The 19,561-nt window shown below is 39.6% G+C and overlaps 1 protein-coding gene across 1 annotated transcript in view; it reads right to left on the reverse strand.

Annotated features, from left to right (window-relative positions):
• Positions 1–14,595, reverse strand: part of LOC109927632 (proteasome maturation protein) — an 18,938-nt gene extending 4,343 nt beyond the window's left edge. Inside the window, exons 1-3 of the mRNA XM_020527623.2 lie at positions 14,469–14,595; positions 13,149–13,249; positions 5,066–5,126 (exon numbers count right to left, since the gene is read on the reverse strand). Of these exons, the coding sequence (XP_020383212.1) occupies positions 5,066–5,126; positions 13,149–13,249; positions 14,469–14,471 (165 nt within the window). The 5' untranslated portion in view covers positions 14,472–14,595. The remainder of the gene's footprint in view (positions 1–5,065; positions 5,127–13,148; positions 13,250–14,468) is intronic.
• Between the last annotated feature and the right edge of the window lie 4,966 nt (positions 14,596–19,561).

Below are 19,561 nucleotides of genomic sequence, written 5' to 3' on the forward strand. Positions count from 1 at the left end.
GCTGTGTTCATCCAGCTCTACACCTTGTTATATCAGGGGAAAAACTGAAACAGGATGTGTCAGAGGCTGAGTACATACACTGACAAAAGAAGCTCATCTTTGCATTCCAATAATTGTACATTGCTGCTCAATCAGGTGAGATATAACATGATATACTTGCTTTCAACAAGATATCAGGATATTTCTTTCAGAAACCAGGCCCTACAGCAGTACTGTACAAACAGCCTCAACTATTTCCAATCTATTTTAATTACTTAGACAAAGTGAACCAGTGTTAGATATCCAAGTTTACTGACAATACAAAATAGATGGATTTGTGAGCTGTGATGAGGACATGGTGTAAACAAAAGGGATATAGATATGTTAGAAAAGTGGGCAAGAAGGCAGCAGGTGAGTATAAAATGAGGAAATTAGGTTATTACTTTGGTAGGATAAACAGTGAATATTTTTAAATCGGTGAAGTTCGATAAAATGATGGTATTGAGGAACTTGGATGCTCTTGCGCAAGACAGATAACTTGAATCAGGTCCAGCAAGCAATTAGACAGGGAAACTAAAACATTAGTCTTTTGTACAAGGGAGTTAGAATACAAGAACAAGAGTCTTCTTACAATTGTTTAACATTTTACTGAAATCACATGAAGCACTGTGTACAGCATTGTGCACTGTCCGCAGAATATACCTGCCTGAGAAGGTAAGTAGTGAAGTTTCACTACATTGATTCTTGGGATGGAAGTCTTGTCTTACAAGGACAGAATCATTAGAATGAGCCTTTTAATCTGTTTGAACAAAAGGATTTTGAGAGGCAGTTTCCCTTAGATGGACAGCTAGAGTTAGTATGCAGTGTATCAGGATATCCACAGGGATCAGTTCTGGGTCCACTTTTATTTGTCGTTTATATGTATGATTTGAATGAAAATGTAGAAGGCATGGTTAGTACATTTGCGGAAGAACTCTAAATTGGTGGCATAGTAGACAGTGAAAAAGGTTCTTTAAGATTATAAAGTGATCTTGATCAAATGGGTCAATGGACTAAAAAATGGCAGATGGAGTTCAAGCTGGATAAATGCGAGGTATTGCATTTTGGTACAACAAACAAGGGTAGGGCTTATACAATTAGAGGGACCTAGGGGTACAGGTACATAATTCTTTGAATTTTGTGTCACATATAGACAGGGTGGTTAAAAAGGCGTTTGGCACGCTTGCCTTCATTGTTCAGTTCTTTGAGCATAGGATTTGGAAAGTCACATTGAGGTTGTACACGACAGTGGGGAGACCTCTTCTGGAATACTGAGTACCGGTTCTGATCGCCCACTTATAGGAAGAATATTATCAAGCTGGAGAGGGCTAAGAAGAGATTTACCAGGATGATTCCAGGTATGGAAGGTTTGAGTTATAAAGAAAAGGCTGGATAGGCTGGGACTTTTTACACTGGAGCGTAGGAGGTTGACATGTGACCTCATAGGAGTTTATAAAATAATGAGAGGCATAGATAGAGTTAATGGAAGTTGTCTTTTTCTAGGATAGGGGATTTCAAGACTAAGGGGCACATTTTTAAGGTGGGAGTAGAAAGATTTAAAAAAAGACATGAGGGGCAAATTTTTTTACACAGAGAGTGGTTCGTGTTTGGAATGAACTTCCTGAGGAAGTGGTGGATGTGGGTACAATTACAATGTTTAAAAGACACTTGACTAAGTATACGAATAGAAAAGGTTTGGAGGGATATTTGCCAGGAGCAGATACGTAGAACTAGTTTAGTTTGATATTATGTTCGGCATGGATTGGTTGGACTGAAGGGTCTGTTTTTGTATTAAATGACTCTATGAATCCATTAGGGAAGCCGTTTGGATTAGGACAAAAATAAACTTCTTCACTCAAAGGGTGGTGAATACTCAGAATTTTGTATCTCAGAAAGTTGATAATGTTCAGAGTACAGTGGAGGCAGAGTCACAGTACAGAAGAGAGATGTTTAGCCAATCAAGCCCACACCAGCTCTCTGTAGAACAATCCAATCAGTCCTATTTCCCTACACTATTCTTGTAGCCCTGAAAGTATATTTCCCTTGAGTGCCTGACCAATTTCTGATTTAATCACTCATCTCCCCTTCTACCACCAACCTTGGAATAGAATGATTGTGTGGAACCATGTTCCTGACAGAGGAATGATATATGGTGAACTAGGTTACATCAGAGTGAGGTAGTATTGTTAGTCACAGACAAAAAGTGTTGGGATAAAACCCTGAAGAGGTTACTTAAAGCAGAGGTAATTTCAGCAGCTATGTAATAGCTCAAGGAAGGTTGAAATCATAAGTGACTTAAACATACTGAGGTTTTATACACGAGGATTCTGGTTAGAGTATGATAAAAGTGGTGCTTGAGTAATGTACCAAGGATGTATTTTGGGTACTAATTAAATACTATTAATTTTTCTTTAATTTGTAAAGGCATGTTTTGAGATTAATTGGATTATACTTTCAGTGTTGTAAATTTTTTTTGAATTTGTATTATTTGTATGCTGTTTGATTTATTCTATTTTATTTTCATTTCTTTTATTAATAAATTTGTCTTTTATCATTATAAAAAATTCTGGAGCATTGCAGGTTGCTGTTTCAGCAAGCAACCACTTTGTTAAAACCAAAACGAATCAAACCATGATCTATTAAGCCAGATTCCTGTCTAGGATTTGACTTGTCTGGTTTTAACATTAGCAGGGATCATAACACTTTTACCCATCAGCTAATAGAAAGAGCTTTCCTTTAACTACCTTATCTTTAGAAGATCAATTTTCTTTTAAATTCTGGGAATGAAAAAATATGGAAATCAAGGAAGAAAGTGGAGCTGATGTCCAAGATCAGCCATAACTGTATTAAACTGTGCAAAATCCTTGAGGGGCTCTGTGTTTGACTACGATTTCTATTTATTAAGCTCTTATGACACAGGCTTGCTTCAAGCAAATATTGAGAGACTGAGGTAGAAGTTTGTTGCATTAACTTCTGCAATATTCCACATTGGAGTGTGCTTCAATGTCAGAGAAAGAGCAAAAGAACAGTGCATACATCATGCATGAAGTCTTAACATTTCCATAACAAATCTTTAATTCTCTTCTTTCTTTGTTAATCCTCGCACAGGTTCCATCACCAGTTTTTGATCAGGGAAATAGAGAATAAGGGAATCGTGCAGAAAACTGCATCTGAATACCAGCCACAATTTTCTTGAACGTCTGAGAAGCCATGAAGGGCCAAATGGCCTATACCTGCTCCTTTATTTTCTCAACGGCCTACAAGACTGCAAACACACATCACAGCATCACCAAGCATTGAATACAAAGCATTTTCTAAGAGGTGGAAGGTCAGGGATTTTCAATGCATTTCTAAACAAGTGTTTCAACCCACTGTGTACATACAAGTATGCTCGTTTCAAGACAGTTAACACAACCCCTCTGTTACTTGTAATTTTCTACTACAGCACTTCTAACAATTAATTTAAAATAAAAGTTCAATATTAACCAGGAATAAGAATCACAGATTCCCAAAAGGGTTCTACAGTCAATTCTAGCAACTCCAGTTGCGCAATCTCAGAATTTATTGAGAGGATTGCAATGGCCTAGTGGTATTATCGCTGGACTCTTAATTCAGAGACACAGCTGATGTTCTGGGGACCCAGAATTAAGAGTTCATTGTCAATTTTTGGAAAAACCCACCTGGTTCACTAATATCCTTTAGGGAAGGAAACTGCCATTCTTACCTGGTCTGGCCTACATGTGACTCCAGACCAGAGCAACGTGGTTGACTCTTAATTGCCCTCTTGGATGGGCAATAAATGCTGGCACAACCAATGACATCCTCATCCCATGATTGAATAATTAAAAAAAAACAGCACAGACAGTGATTCTTTGACCATTCTTGTTTGAACAGTATATCAGCTGCATTCCAATCCATAACCACCTCCTCCTCACACTGCATTTTCTCTTTCAGATAATAATGCAATTCCTGGATGCCTCAATGAACCTGCCTCCACCAAATTCTCGGACAATGTATTGTAAATTTGAATGACTCACTACATGGAAGTTTTTCATGTCTCCATTGCTTCTTTTGTCAAATATTTTAAATCTATGCACTCTGTTCTCGATCTTTCCACCAATGGGAACAATTTTCTATCTGTTCTGTCTAGACCCCTGATGATTCTGATCAGGGATTAAGCCTAGGAATTTCCTATTGTCTGTCTGAGATATAGTCTTTATTTCTCATTCACTGAGAAAGCGTATATGCTATAATGATGAATGTGCCACTATCACTCTCTACACTATTCTGACTAAAGTCCATCAGTAGAAATGCAGAATGTATAGCTTCTACTTGATGATGGAAATTAAGTCATTAATTTCAAGACAACATTTTTAAATTGGTAATTTTACAAGATTACAGTCTCTTACTTAAATTAGTGTTCCCAATTCGTATTAGATAAAAACTTTTCCTCCATACATTGACTGAATAACCATTGATGTAATGATCAGAAATTTAGGACTGACTGCCAAATATCAGTGGGCATGGGCCATGCCAGACAGTTTAGTAATTACAGTAAAGTTTGAAATGGCTAAAATTTTATTTTTCAATGGCAAATTCTTAACTAGTTGGTTATTTTGCACATGAACCTTGGCCTTGAGGGGGTTTTTGGGCTATGAGGAAGTATGACACTAATACTTAAATGTCTTGCATTCCTAAACAACTATTTGAAATAATTATTCACATTTCTTCTCACTGAACTGTTGACCCAGACCTTATGAGGTTCTCATCCATGCATTTTTGAACATGCACCATAGCAATAAAACACAAGGACAGGAATCATGATCTTTTTCCTCTCAAGCTCAAATGCATTCAAACTAACCAAAGCACTGCAACTGCTGTCCTCACTCATCAACAAATTCAGTAAAGAAGCAATGGAGTCTGGAAGCTGGCAGTGACTGATCTGGCATCACACTGTACCGTGCTTGTACTTATTATGCCATTGAGGAAAATAAATATATCCTGAATTAAAATGATTTTAAATAAAATGCAAAGTGTCTGGACTTACATTGCTTTCCAAAATTTCCAGGGGATGACTTGGCAGAAGTTCAGACTTAACGTTGGAGAATCTTAAAGACAAGACAACATGGAACTTTGTTTAAAAACAGTCATCACAATTTACATGCTATTTGACACTTGATGGATTCTGTCTTAGTAGAAGGTTGCGTTCCTAATCGTTAAGTCTTTAATCTTCCCTAATTTATATGCTTCCTAATCTATTGTCCCATTGCTCAAATATCTATTACAGTCTGTCATCCTCTGTAGGTTGGCATTATCAAACCTCAGCCACTATAGGAATGATGCAGTTTCATTGGAGTAAATTATTTGAAAAAAAAAGAGATGCCCCTAGCGGATAGTATTATTCATATTCCATTAATCAATTTGTCTACACTCTGTACCAATTAATACTTAGGATAGCCATCTCATGTTCTCCTTTCAGATGGCAGAATGAATACAAAGCAATAAGGTACACGAGGATATTCTGGTGGAGGTGACAAAAGAATGCAAAAGATTTTATTTTGTGCAGTATGTTATTTCTCAAATAACTCTTAATCCTGCTGAGGTTATGATGAGTCCTTCAGTTGTCCACCTCTCCATAACCAGATAGGAGATGTGGCAATCCGGCATTTTCTACCTGCCCCTACACACAGATGTTCCTAACAGAAAAATCCACTTTGATAACCAAGTTCAATCATTAAAGGGCCTGTCCCTTAGAAAAACTCAATATAATTAAGAAGAGTTAGCATGGTTTCATCAGAGGCAAATTATGTTTAATCAATTTACTGCAGCTGTTTTCAATGGGGAACTCTGGATAAAGTGGATCCTACAAATGTGCTATAGTTGGATTTCTGGAAGGCATCTGCTAAGGTGCCACATTCAAGGCTATTGTGGAAAATAAAAGCTCATGTGTAGAAGGTATTATATTAGCAGCAATGCAAGATTAACTGCTGACAAAAAATCAGTATGCATAAATGTGTCCCACAAGTGTCTAATTTTTTACAATTTAGATTAACAAATTAGATAAGGAGAGTGAAAGTATGCTAACAAAATTCAAAGACATCACCAAGATAAGCAAGAAAGTATATTAAGGAAAATGTAAAGAAGCTGCAGATGGATATAGATAGGTTGAGTGAGTGGGCAAAAATCTGGCAGCTGGGAGTGTAATATGGAAAAATGGGAAATTGAAGAAAAAAAAAGAATATTTGTTAAATGGAGACTGACTGAGGAATTCAGGAGTAGAGAGAGATTAAGGTGTTCTCATGTATGAGTCAAAAAATTAGTATGTAAGCACAGCAGATAATCAAGAAAGTTAACTGGATGCTCCCCTTTATATGACAAGAATTAAACAAAGTAGGGGCATGCTGTGCTTCAGTAATTGGGACATGGAACGTGAAACAAAAGATCAGCCATGATCTTATTGAAGGACGGAGTTGGCTCAAGGAGCCAAATGGTCTACTTCATTAGTCTGTTTCACATGTTTGTATGATACCAACAATGCCAACAGTAATTGACAAATTGTATTTTTTAAACATAGCTATCAAGGAACATATTGTAGAACTGCAGAAAATGTGTGTGCACATGTCTGTGTATGCTTGTTTTTTAACCAGAACACATGGACAATTTAATAAACAAGTAGCAAGCTTTTCCATGTGCTCAAAACAAAAAGAGATGACTGTTTACTTAATTATTCACTCCAAAATCTAATACCAGAACATCCACAGTCACAAGCTCATTCACAAACACACTCAAGGAAAGTACAGCAAAGAGAACAGTGCACTTTTATAAGTAATTAACAGAAGGAATAAATCATATTTCATGTGACTGTCCTGTTCACAAAAACAAGCATTGTAGACCTAATGAAAAGCCACCTTCGTTCCTTAAGTGTAGTTTGGGTGAATTCAACAGCTAAAGTCTCTTATACCACAACCACTCTCAGCATTCTCTTAAAGAGATGCACTTTCTGCAGGCATGAAGCCAGTTGTTATATCTCTCAATTTTCTGTCCTAACTAACGAAATACAACAATCGTAGTTACCGGACATCAGTAATCTTAGCTCAAGGAAATCACTGCAGGAGTTCCTCAGGGTAGAGGCCTAGGCTGAACCATCTTCAGTTCCTGTGTCAATGACCACCCCTCCATCAAAAAGGGAATGTTCACCAATGATCACACCATTTGCAACTCCTCAGACACTGAAGCAGTCCTGCCAAAATGCAGCAAGACATGGCCAATATCCAGGCTTAGGTTGAAAAGTGGCAAGTAACATTCACATTGCATAAATACCAAACAACAAGAGAGAATCAAACTATCACTCCTTGACAGTCAATGGCATTACTATCACCGAATTGACCCAAATCAACATCCTGTACTGAACTAGACTATCCATATAAATATAATAGTTACAAAAGCAGGTCAGAAGTTAGAAATCCTGCAGCAAGTAACCTACCTCCTGACTCTCCAGAGCTTGTCCACCATCTACAAAGCACAAGTCAGGATGTTGCTCCAAACATGCCTGCATGAGTCCAGCTCCAACAATACTGAAGCAACTTCCTAAAATCTGAGAAAAAAATAGCCAGCTTGATTGTCACTACACCTACATTCCCTCCCTCCAGCACCAATGCACAGCATGCTCTACTGCTACTATCTCCAAAATGCCCTGTAGAAATTCACTAAGGCCACTTGGACAGCACCTTCCAAATCTGCAACCACTGTCATGTAGAAGGAAAACAGCAACAGGGACACAGGTACACTATCATCCACAGTAACCTCTCCTAGACATTGACCATCTTATCTCAGAAACACATTACAGTTCCTTAATTATCACTGGTTGAACATTTTGGGTCTCCCCACTTAATAGCACTGTGGGTAGCCCTACATCAAGTGGACTGCAGCAGTCCAAGGCTGCAGTTCATTGCCACCTTCCCCATGGGTATTAGGAATGAATGACAAATGGTGACCTGCCAACAACACCCACATATCAGAATGAACTAAAGTTCTTAGTGTACAGAGACATAGAGTGCTGTTATGCGGAGAAGATTAATATGCAAATATATATCTTTTCAGCTCTGTCTCTCTTTCTGCAGCAGGAGACAACCATGGGTTTGCCATTAGGTGACTTCTCAGTTCTTTTTCCAAATATGGTGGTGGTGGTCTTTGTTTAGTATCCTGATGTATTGTTTAAAGACATTCAACCTGAGAGACTACGGTTAGGGGAGGGGGTTGAGGGAGGTGTTAAGAAGATTACCATTCAATTTAGGAATATTTTCTGAGGGTCTCAGAGTACGAGATTCATACCTTCTTACCTGGGATGTATGTTTTGTCAATATTAAGGCAGTGAGTTAGTTTTTGATTACACAAACCAGATTAACTGAACTTTTGGCAACCGCCTTTAGCACATTGAAATGAACTTCTTATTTGTAAAATGAAGAGAAACAACATTGAATAAAGTTGTATGTATGACATGCTTCCACTGGACATGGCAAACCCAAAAGAAAATCATAGCTCATATTCATCAGGTCCATCCTTGATCAATTTTATATCTTTTATTTCCTCCACTTCGGAGGTAAAATGTCACTATAGTCCCACTGGACCATAGGGCTGCTCATTATCTCATTAGAGATAGACAACTACTGATGGTTTCACCTGAGGCTCACCACACCTCAGGTGAGGTTGAGAAGGGGATTCCTTCACGGTAGCCTCAGCTGGTATGGAAAGTGAACTCACGCTGTTGCTGTTACTCTGCATTGCAAATCAGCCATCTAGCCAACTGAGCTACCTGATCCCTCCATCACCACCACCAGTAGGTTTGTAGGTCTAGTAACATGCAAAAAAAAAAAGGCTTCTTCAAATCTATCGTAAAAAGATGAATCACTATTAACGGGTTAATAACGTTCTACACAACCTTGATCAGATTTCAACTGGAACACTGAGCTCATTTTTAGACACAACCTCAGAAACGATTCTGTATTCTGGTTCTGAAGAGGATGTGGTATACGTTTCCCAGAATTTAGCTTCATAAGCCAGTGTTTCTAAACTTTTCCCAATATAACCCTATTTTAAGGCTTCAAAAATATCACAACCCTTTGGCAGCAATGAGGATTCAGGAGAATTCTTATTCGATCAAGCAGAAGGGGGATTGGCCATTGCTGCCTTGGAGTTTGAGGGCCCAAAATTTCACCTCCACTTTGGAAAGCCCCAGTATTATGAGAACAATGTGCAAAAACAGTATTTTTATTTCCTTCAGTACAGAAGTCATTGAGATTTAATTAAATGTTCTACGAAAATGATGGGACAAGGTCAAGGGACTAAACAGTCCACTCCTGCATTTTTTTTAACCTTTCTAAAACATGAACTAGTCATTCAGAACATTAACAAATGATTAAGCTGTCAAGTCAAGTTTAAAAACCTACATTTTCAATTAATCTACAAATCAGTACCACACTTTTTAAACATGTAACTATAAATACTGATTGCCTATCCCATTTCCAGGAACCACTAATTAATTTTCCAGAGTAAGCTTTCATTGTTTATTTCTGCAAAACTGATGTTTTTGGCTCCGCAACCAGGAAAGACAAAGTACTGAAATATGATTCTCTGATTAACAAAGTAGTTTCACATACAAATAACATCCTTTGTTCCAATTAGCTATTTTACAAAATTATAATCCATCCAACAAAGGTATACTTTTCCAAGATGAGGATATTAAAATATTGACCTATTAGCATATTAAAAGAAATTCTGATATACTATTTGTTTCTGATCCCATTTCTGTTGTGAGGGGCCACAGTGTCCCTCGATTTTTCCCCTTGATCACATTTGCTGTATTGCTTTGACCTGGTGACTGGGTGCTATAGCAGTTAATGATGAGTCTTCTTCATCCCAGCTTTTCTATTTTTCATGGTGGTGGCCATTTTCATGATCATTCCGATCCGTCTGTCAATCACCGACAGGTTCCTGATCCCTGTCTTGGTCACTAACTAGTACCAATTGAACATATTTGGCTCCTGTTCTCAATACTTCTAAGTACTGGCACTGGAAAAAAATTAGCAGGAAAGTTCCTGAATAATCACAGAGATAAACAAAAGTTTAAAATAATGGCATGATACAACCATTTTTTGGCAAGCTAGACTGCAGCTCACAAGCCACATGTTGCACAATCTTGTTTGATTACATTACATTTCAAACCTCTGTAGAATTACAAGTGCATTTCTTTAGAGCAGAAAATGTTTTGGAGGCTCCTGATGTTAAAATGTCAGGAATGAACTGGAATACTTGGCTGGATCATTACTGCTCAATTCTCAAAAGCTTGAAATCATTTAGGCTAAGACAATTTGCATTTCTGATGCTTGGTCTATTTGCCTAAGTTCTAACCCACAGCCACCAAGAAACCAGGATTTTAGTGCGTACTATTCACAAGGCGTACTGAATCAACTTGCCAAGGTTTCCTTGGCTACACCTTCCAAACCTGAGACTCCAACATCCAGAAGGAAAATGATCCAGTGCAAAGGAACACTGCTGCCTCCAAATACCCATATGCAACACCTTTCAAGTTCTCCACAATCTCAACTAATCAGTATTCCTTCATCGTCATTGGGTCAAAATCCTGGAGCTTCCTACAGTACAGCATTCCGAAAACAATGGCTCACCGGCATTTTCTCAGACAACTAAGAATAAGCAATTTGAAAAATTGCTTTTCCATCAGCATACACTTCAAAGACTGTTTCAAAATTTTTATTTTGGAAGAAATGGAAGGAAGCACGTCTGGTGGATATAAGTTTGTGGTAAGATAAAAATAATATGCTTGTGACCGAGTCAGTTGAGGATATGAATAAGACTTCACTGAGGTTAAATGTCTGTAAAGGATATTGCTGCAAAAAAGATGGGGCATTCCACTCCCACACATCCCAGATGTCCTCCTAGTTCAAGGACCATAACTTTCCCCCTCCAGTGATTGAAAATGCCGTTAACTGCATTCTTGCGTTTCCCACACCTCTGCCCTCACATCCCCTCCCTCCAATAAAAATAAAGACAGAATCCCCTTTGTCCTCACATATCACCCCATTAACCTCCGCATACAATGTATCATTCTCCACCACTTCCGCCACCTACAATCCGACCCCACAACCAAAGAGAATATCTGCCTTTCATAGGGACCGCTCTCTCCGTGACTCCCTCATCCGCTCCACACTCCCCACTAGCCCCACCACCCCCGGCACCTTTCCCTGCAACTGCACGAAGTGCTACACCTGCCCCTACACCTCCCCCCTCACCTTCATTCAAGGCACAAAACAAACCTGTCACATTAGACAGGAGTTCACCTGCACATCTGTCAACTTGATCTATTGCATCTGCTACTCCCAATGTGGCCTCCTCTACATTGGTGAGACCAAGCGGAGGCTTGGAGACTGTTTTGTAGATGCACTCTGTTTGCAACAAATGACAACATCTTCCAGTCGCGAACCATTTTAACTCCCTCTCTCACTCTGGGTGACATCATAGAATCCCTACAGTGTGGAAACAGGACCTTTGGCCCAACAAGTCCACACTGATCCTCAGAGCATCCCACACAGACCCATCCCCCTATAACCCCCCTTAATCTACACATCTGTGGACGCTATGGGCAATTTAGCATGGCCAATCCACCTCGCCTGCACATCTTTGGACTGTGGGAGGAAACCGGAGCACCTGGAGGAAACCTACGCAGACACGGAGAGAATGTACAAACTCTACACAGACAGTCGCCTGAGGCTGGAATCAAACCCGGGTCCCTGGTGCAGTGAGGCTGCAGTGCTAACCACTGAGCCACTGTGCTGCCCAAATGTCCATCCTGGGCTTCCTCCAGTATCACAATGACGCCACCTGCAAACTGGAGGAGCTGCACCTCATATTCCACCTCAGGAGCCTACTGCCCAATGGCCTAAACATGGATTTCACCAGTTCGAAAATCCCCCACCCTGGCCTCATCCCATGACCAACTCTCCCTCTCATCCCCACCTCCCTGACCTGACACAACCTGCCCATCTTCTTTCCCACCTATCCGCCCCTCCCACCTCACTGACCAATCCCCACCACTCCCTACCTGCACTCAAGTATCTCCATCCCACCTACCTTCCCCAGCTCCACCCCTCCTCTCTATTTATTTCTGATCTCCCTTCCCCCTCCCCATTTCTGAAGAAGGGTCCCAACCTAAAATATCAACTTTCCCGCCCCTCTGATGCTGCCTGGCCTGTGTTTCTCCAGCTCCACGCTGCGTTATCTCTGACTCCAGCATCTGCAGTTCTTGCTATCTCTGAATCTTTCTCTGGACTGTTTGTCATAATTTTGCATTTTTCCTTGTGTGACAAACTTACATCCTTACTAACAGTTGATTGGCAGCCTCATGAGAATATACTCAGTGACTGACCACAAATTACAAAAACAAAATTTAAGTCTATCATGACAAGTTTCACTCAGCTATTGACTTGTCCAGTATTAGCATCAATTGGGATTATCACACAGACTAATCATGACACACCTATAATAATGACAATACTGTCATAAATATTATACTGAAGATATCTCAATTTTTCTCATGCTTTATAAAACAATACTCTTTTGAAGTGTGACACTTATTGTTGGGAAACAAAACATCAAAACAATACAACTCCAAAGGACAAATAACTTGCATTTGAGCACTAATTAGAGCAGACTGGTTTGGGACTGCAGAGTAAAGAAGGTGCTTCAGCTCCAACAGCATTCACTGATACACAAAGTGCATTCATCAATTTAGACATTTCATAACAGCAATATAAACTAAAGCATGAATCAGTTCTGGCTAATAAACTCTATGTTCACCCTACAGAGAAACTGTTTGTCCACAGATCACTAAAACAGAATTCAATGGCAAAGAACAAGAACAAATTGTGCTGTAATGGCGTCACACTGAAAAGAACTATCTAGACAAATGCAATCTAAACATTTAACAACTGGATTATCTTACCACTAATTCAGTTGTTTCCAAACACATGACTATGTCATACTACAAGAGAGTAAATTCAGCATTATTCAGCAATAAGTTTGGCAATCAATATCTACGCAAGCTATACAGCACTTACCCCCGACGCAATGTATCATGCACACCATAGGGTCCTGCATTAGAAGACAGTCCACCAACAGGAACACTGTCCTTCAACTGAGATTTAAGTCCTCTGGAATACTGTAACAAACAATATTACAAATGTCTAAAATGTAATATAGCATATAATCAGAAGAGTGAAGTATTATGTGACATAGGCACTGTTCAGTCTTCAGGTGGAGCACTCCTTTATTTATATTTTTATGCACAAGATGCGAGCATTGTTGGCTGGATCAGCATTTATTGCACATTCCAAATTGTGTTGGTAAAGGTGAGCAGCCTTCTTGGACTGCTGCAATCCATGTGCTGCATGTAGAAGCAGAGTGCTATTACGAAGGGACTTCCAAGATTTTGACCCAGTGAAGGAATAGCAATAAAGATCCAAAGTTGCAAATGTATTATGTCTGAATCATAAACACATGGAATATGGCACCTAACACAGTAAGTGGAGCCTACAGCACTCCTTACTTGGCACAAAGTTCCATCCATTGATGCCCCTACTCTTAGGATGTAACATGCACTAGATCATGAAAGATTTTGACCAGATTGACAATGACTACCTCAACCCATAGAATCCCTACAGTGTGGAAGCAGGCCATTTGACTCATCTAGTCCACACCGACCTGTCCAAACAGCATGCGACCCAGACTCACCTCCCTAAACTATCCCTGTAACCCTGCATTCTCCACAACTAATCCATTTAACTTGTACATCCCTGGACACTAGGGGCAGTTTAGCATGGCCAATTCACCTAAACTGCACATCTCTGGCCCCTGGGGAGGAAGCCCACGCAGACACGAGGAGAATGTGCAAAGTACACAGAGACAGTAGTCAAAAGTACTTAACTGACTATACAGTATCTCGACAGCATGAAAGGTGTTGCACACACACGAGATCCCCCACCCCACGCAATACATGAGACAACAAGACAGAGCAGGTCTGCTGAAGCCAACAGGAAGTGAAACAAAATACAATGAAGCACTACCCGCGACACTTTAATATACTGCTTTATTAAGGAGAGAGCTCCAGGGGCACCACTAGAGGAGGAGAAGGAGGAACAGTGAAGTGAATGATATCGTTTGATGGGAATTCCTGCCGGCTCGCTGCCGGGAGGCTACTTTCTCCCGGGCCTGGCTGAGTGAGCAGGCCCAGAGCGGGTGACTCATCAGAATGTAAACCGGCATCAGTCAGCCCCGTGTACCCCGGTATTACAGCCACTGGGCAAAGCACGGCAAGGTAGGGTAGAGCCATCCCCGATAAAACCTCTCTGTATCCCTCTACCTCTAACACAGCCCCTCACCATCTCCGCTCAGAGCCCGATTTTCACCCTCCGTCTCCGCTCAGCAACAACTTCCGGCCCCGTGACCTGACCAGCGTGTCGTCACTTCCTGCGGCTGGACCTTGCTGGGAGTGGAGTGAGGAGTGAGAGCTCTTGTGGTAATGTCCCCTTGGGTGCACATCCCATCTCTTCAAGAGGTGTGTAATCTCTGAACTAAACTCAAACAAAGAACTGTGGATACTATATCTGAAATAGAAATTGTTGGTGAAACTCAGCAGGCTTGGCAGCATCTGTATGAAGAAAGCAGAATGAATGTTTCGAAGCCTTCATTGACTCTTCATCAATACATCACAAGATTAGGCAAAATCTTGATTTTTGAGAGAAATTATTTCGAGTTGCACGGCCTTCCCTGTCAAATGCAAATACCAAGCATCAACACAGCAAGGGGAAAAGGGCCAAATATTTCTCTTCCATCTCTGATCAAAATAAAAAGTCAGCCTGGTCAAGAAAGAGAGAACCCAGTGGTTTTGTTCAAACGTAATGACCAATTTAGATTAATGAGTTGTTTTCTATAGCACTGTTAACTTCATTAAAGTTGTACCAAGGCACTTCAAAGAAAGTAACTTAGAAAAGTACACTGAACCACAAGAGTGAGACAATTGGAAAGTAAAAGGTAGTTTTTTTTTAAAGGGAGAAGAGATGCAGATGTGGAGAACTTCAAAGAGGGAACCATTCCTGAATATTATGAAAGGCAAAAGATTTATTTGTATTTTCATAACAACAGTTTCTGACCCTTCAGATTTTTGGACAATTGAAACGTCTTTTGGGATAGAAAAGTCTTGATCAAAACAGATGGGTCTAATCCAAACTGGAAAGAGACCAATGTCTTAACAGGAGGTTTGCTCATTCCATTATGGAAGACCTTATACTGATAGAGAGGGGGAATGGAGGAATTCTCAATAACAATGTAAACAGAAGGATTGATAGGGAAGGTTCTGAATGTGAGGAGAGCACGTCAATTACGAAAGAAAGACGAGAGAGTCAGAGTATGTGGTAACTCTGAAGAACTAAATTGCATTTATTTCATTGCAAGGGGTTTTACAGGTAAAGCTGATGAATTCAGGACATGTTTAAGAACATGGGATTGGGAAATTGTAGCTGTTACAGAAATTGGGCTGAGAGATGGCCAAGACTGGCAACTCAATGTTCTGAATATTAGGTGCTATAGGAAGGATAGAAAAGGAGCGGGGGGTGGGGGGGGGGGGGGGGGGGGCGGTGGCATTTTTGATTAGGGAATACATTACTGCTGTAATTAGGGAAAACATTTCTGAAAAATCGTCCAGTGAAAATATGTGGGTACAAATTACAAATAAGAAAGAAAGAGCACTTTAATGGGATTGTACTTTCGGCCACCCACTAGGAAGAGGGAAATTGAGAAACAAGTATGTAAGGAGAACTCAGATATATGTAATCATACTATGTTTGTAATAATGGGGATTTTAATTTTCCAAACATTCACTGGGATTACCATAGTGTTAAAGGTTTGGATGGTGAAGAATTTATCAAAAGCCTGCAAGAAAAATTTCTCTATCAATATGTGGATGCTCTTACTAGAGAAGGAGCAAAACTAGACCATTTAGGCAATAAGGCAGGGTAGGTGACTGAAGTAAAAGTGGGGGAATACTTTGAGTCTAGCGATCATAATTCTGTTAGTTTCAAAATGGTTATGGAACAGGATAAGCTTTCCATAAAAGTTAAAGTTTTAATTGGAATAAGGCAAATTTTAATGGTATGAGACAAGAAATTTCAAAAGTTGATTGGAGTAGACTGTTTGCAGGTAAAAGGCCTGTTAGAAATGTATTATAAATGATTTGGATGAGAATGTAGAAGGCATGGTTAGTAAGTTTGCGGAAAACACCAAAATTGGTGGCACAGTAGACAGTGAAGAAGGTTTTCCAAGATTACAGAGGGATCTTGATCAAATAGGTCAATGGGCTGAAAAATGGCAGATGGAGTTCAATCTGGATGAATGTGAGGTATTGCATTTTGGTACAAAAACAAGGGTAAGACTTATACAATTAATGGTAAGGCCTTGGGTAGTGTTGTAGAACAGAGGGACCTAGGGGTGCAGGTATGTAATTCTGTGAAGTTTGCGTCACATAATGACAGCATGGTTAAAAAGGCGTTGGCACGCTTGCCTCCATTGCTCAGTCCTTTGAGTGTAGGAGTTGGGAAGTCATGTTGAGGTTGTACCTGGCGATTGTGAGGCCTCTTCTGGAATATTGTGTTCAGTTCTGGTTACCCGGTTATGGGAAGGATATTATCAAGCTGGAGAGGGTTTAAGAAGAGATTTACCAGGATGTTCCCGGGTATGGAAGGTTTGAGTTGTAAAGAAAGGCTGGTTAGGCTGGGACTTTTTTCACTGGAGCATAGGAGATTGAGAGGCGACCTGATAGGTGTTTAGAAAATAATGAGAGATGTAAATAGGGTTAGTGGTAGTTGTCTTTTCCCTAGGATGGGGCATTTCAAGGGTAGGGGGCACATTTTTAAGGTGAGAGGAGAGTGATTTAAAAAAGACATAAGAGGCAATTTTTTTACACAGGGTGGCTTACACGCAGAATGAACTTCCTAAGGAAGTAGTGGGTGTGGGTACAATTACAACATTTAAAAGACATTTGGGTAAGTACATGAATAGGAACGGTTTGGAGGGATATGCGCCAGGAGCAGGCAAGTGGGACTAGTTTAGTTTGGCACCATGTTCGGCATGAAATGGTTGGACTGAAGGGTCTGTTTCCATGCTGTATGGCTCTATGACTCTAGAAACAGCTAAAGACATCTCCGGACGGTACCAGGGGCAAAAAAATCTAATGTGGATTCTACTATATATTGCATTTTATAATAAGCTACTCAAAATAAGCATGAAAACTGTGGACAGATGGTTAAGGACAGGTAATGGTAAGAAAATGCAAAAGAAAAATATACATTAATACAGCATTTTATTGGCTACCGGACAATTTTGTGGCTATTGAAATACGTTTTGTTAATGTTGTGGGGAGTGCATCAGGACTGAGAAATGGAAAAATAAAATTTGCTTTCCCCAAACTAGTGCACGCAGAAATCTCAAATAAAGCAACATCTGTGGACTTAACATACCAATCTCAGTAAGTAGAAGCGAGATGATGACACAAATCATAAATCGAATCTATATTAAAAAAGCATAAAAATGACAAGAATATTGAACTTATATTTATTTGACTGTTACCAGTGACAACCTTTTGTAACATTGTGTGTTATGTGGTGCAAACCTGACAACTAACAGAGAGATGATGACTTAGTGATAATGTTCCTGAACGAGTAATCCATTCATAAAGCAGAACTTCAATTTTAAAATCATCCTGTTTTCTAATCTCACTGTGAACTTGCCGCACCCTATCTCTGAAACATCTCTAACATGGGAAATAGATGATGGCCTAGTGATATCCTCACTAGACTGTTAATTCAGAGACTCAGATAATGATTGAATCCCACCATGGCAGATGATAGAATTTGAGTTCAATAAATGACAAAAATTAAGAGTTTAATGATAACCACAAAACTATTGTCAATTGTCAGGGGTGAAATCCCATTTGATTCATGAATGAAAAACCACAATCCTCCAAGATATCTACACAGCTTCAATTCTGACCTCTTAAGCATTCCTGATTTAAATCACTCCACCAGTGATTTCCATTCCCTATACTGCCAAGGTGTTATGATCTGAGATTCCACCACCCGCCAAATAAAAACTTTTTTTGACCACAAAGACACTCCTTAAAACCTACTTCTTTGGCCAAGGTTTTGGTCAGCTGGCTTAATATCTCCTCAGGTGGCTTGGCGCCAAATGTTGTTTAATTAATTTAAGTCTCTTTATTAGATTGATGAATTCTCTTAATAATGTTGAAAATGTCAGGAAAATTACTCAATTTTCTAACTGAAAATATGTAACCATTTTTCCTTAAATTCCTGGTAACCAGGAATTTTTGTGTGTCTGGCTATGTACCCTGTCGAAGACAATGATTTCCTTCCGATAATGGAGTGACAAGTAACATGTCCGTTAGAATCAGACTTTCTGAAGTTCACCAGGAAGAAAAAAAGATAACACTCATTTCCTAAAAAGCATACAGAACCATTCCTTTGAGAATTCAGAAAGGATTACCAATTTTATGTGAGAGGAGGAAGAACAAAGATGAAGTTTCCTTGTTTAAAATAAACATTCAAATCCTCTGCTATTATCCTAGGAAAAAGTCTGAAAGGTTTGATGTAGCTAGGCAGTTCCCATTATGTTTTTAATTCATTCCTGGCATTCAAACATCCCTAATTGACCCTTGATCTGAGTGCATTGCAAGGACCATTTCAGATGTCAGTTAAAGAGGCAGCCATATTGCTATAGGTCTGGAATTCAAATAGGCCAGACCAGATAAGGACAACATATTTCTTTCCCTGAATTAGTTAACTAATTTTTTTTTAAAATGACAATTGACTGTGGTTACTTAGCTTTCTATTTCAGACTTTTTTTTTAATTGAACTCAAATTTCACATTTGCCATGGTGCGATTTGAACTCATGTCTCCAGAGCATTACTTGGGGTTATGGATTACCAGTCTAGTGATGTTACTACCACACCACTGCCTCTTCATGGCATTGCTGAGAAGACATCCAATTCCGGAAGACTTTTCCCTGCTGAAGGTAAAGGTAGTGGATTTGTTTTTTTTCCACATCTTGTCCATTATGTGGTCCTATAATATTGAGTTGCTTATCCTGCCTGGCATCACTTGCAAGCCTGTACCATAATCTAGTGCCATAGCTACTCACTCTTTGATCTTTTGTGGGATTTTGGCAGTCAAGCATTTGTTGCTCATCATTAGTTGCCCTTGAGAAAATTGGTGTTGAGCCACCAGGCAAACTGCTGTAGTCCATTTAGAGTACATACACCTACAACTTTGTTAGGAAAAGATTTCCAGCATTTTAATCCAAAAACAGTGAATGGACAGCGACATGGTTCCAAGTAAGAATGATGTGTGGCTTTGAGATGAACTTAGAGGTGGTGGTATTCCTTTGCATCTGCTGCTTTTACCC

The sequence above is a fragment of the Rhincodon typus genome, chromosome 6 (assembly GCF_021869965.1).
Source record: "Rhincodon typus isolate 14 chromosome 6, sRhiTyp1.1, whole genome shotgun sequence".
NCBI classification, from domain to species: Eukaryota; Metazoa; Chordata; class Chondrichthyes; order Orectolobiformes; family Rhincodontidae; genus Rhincodon; species Rhincodon typus.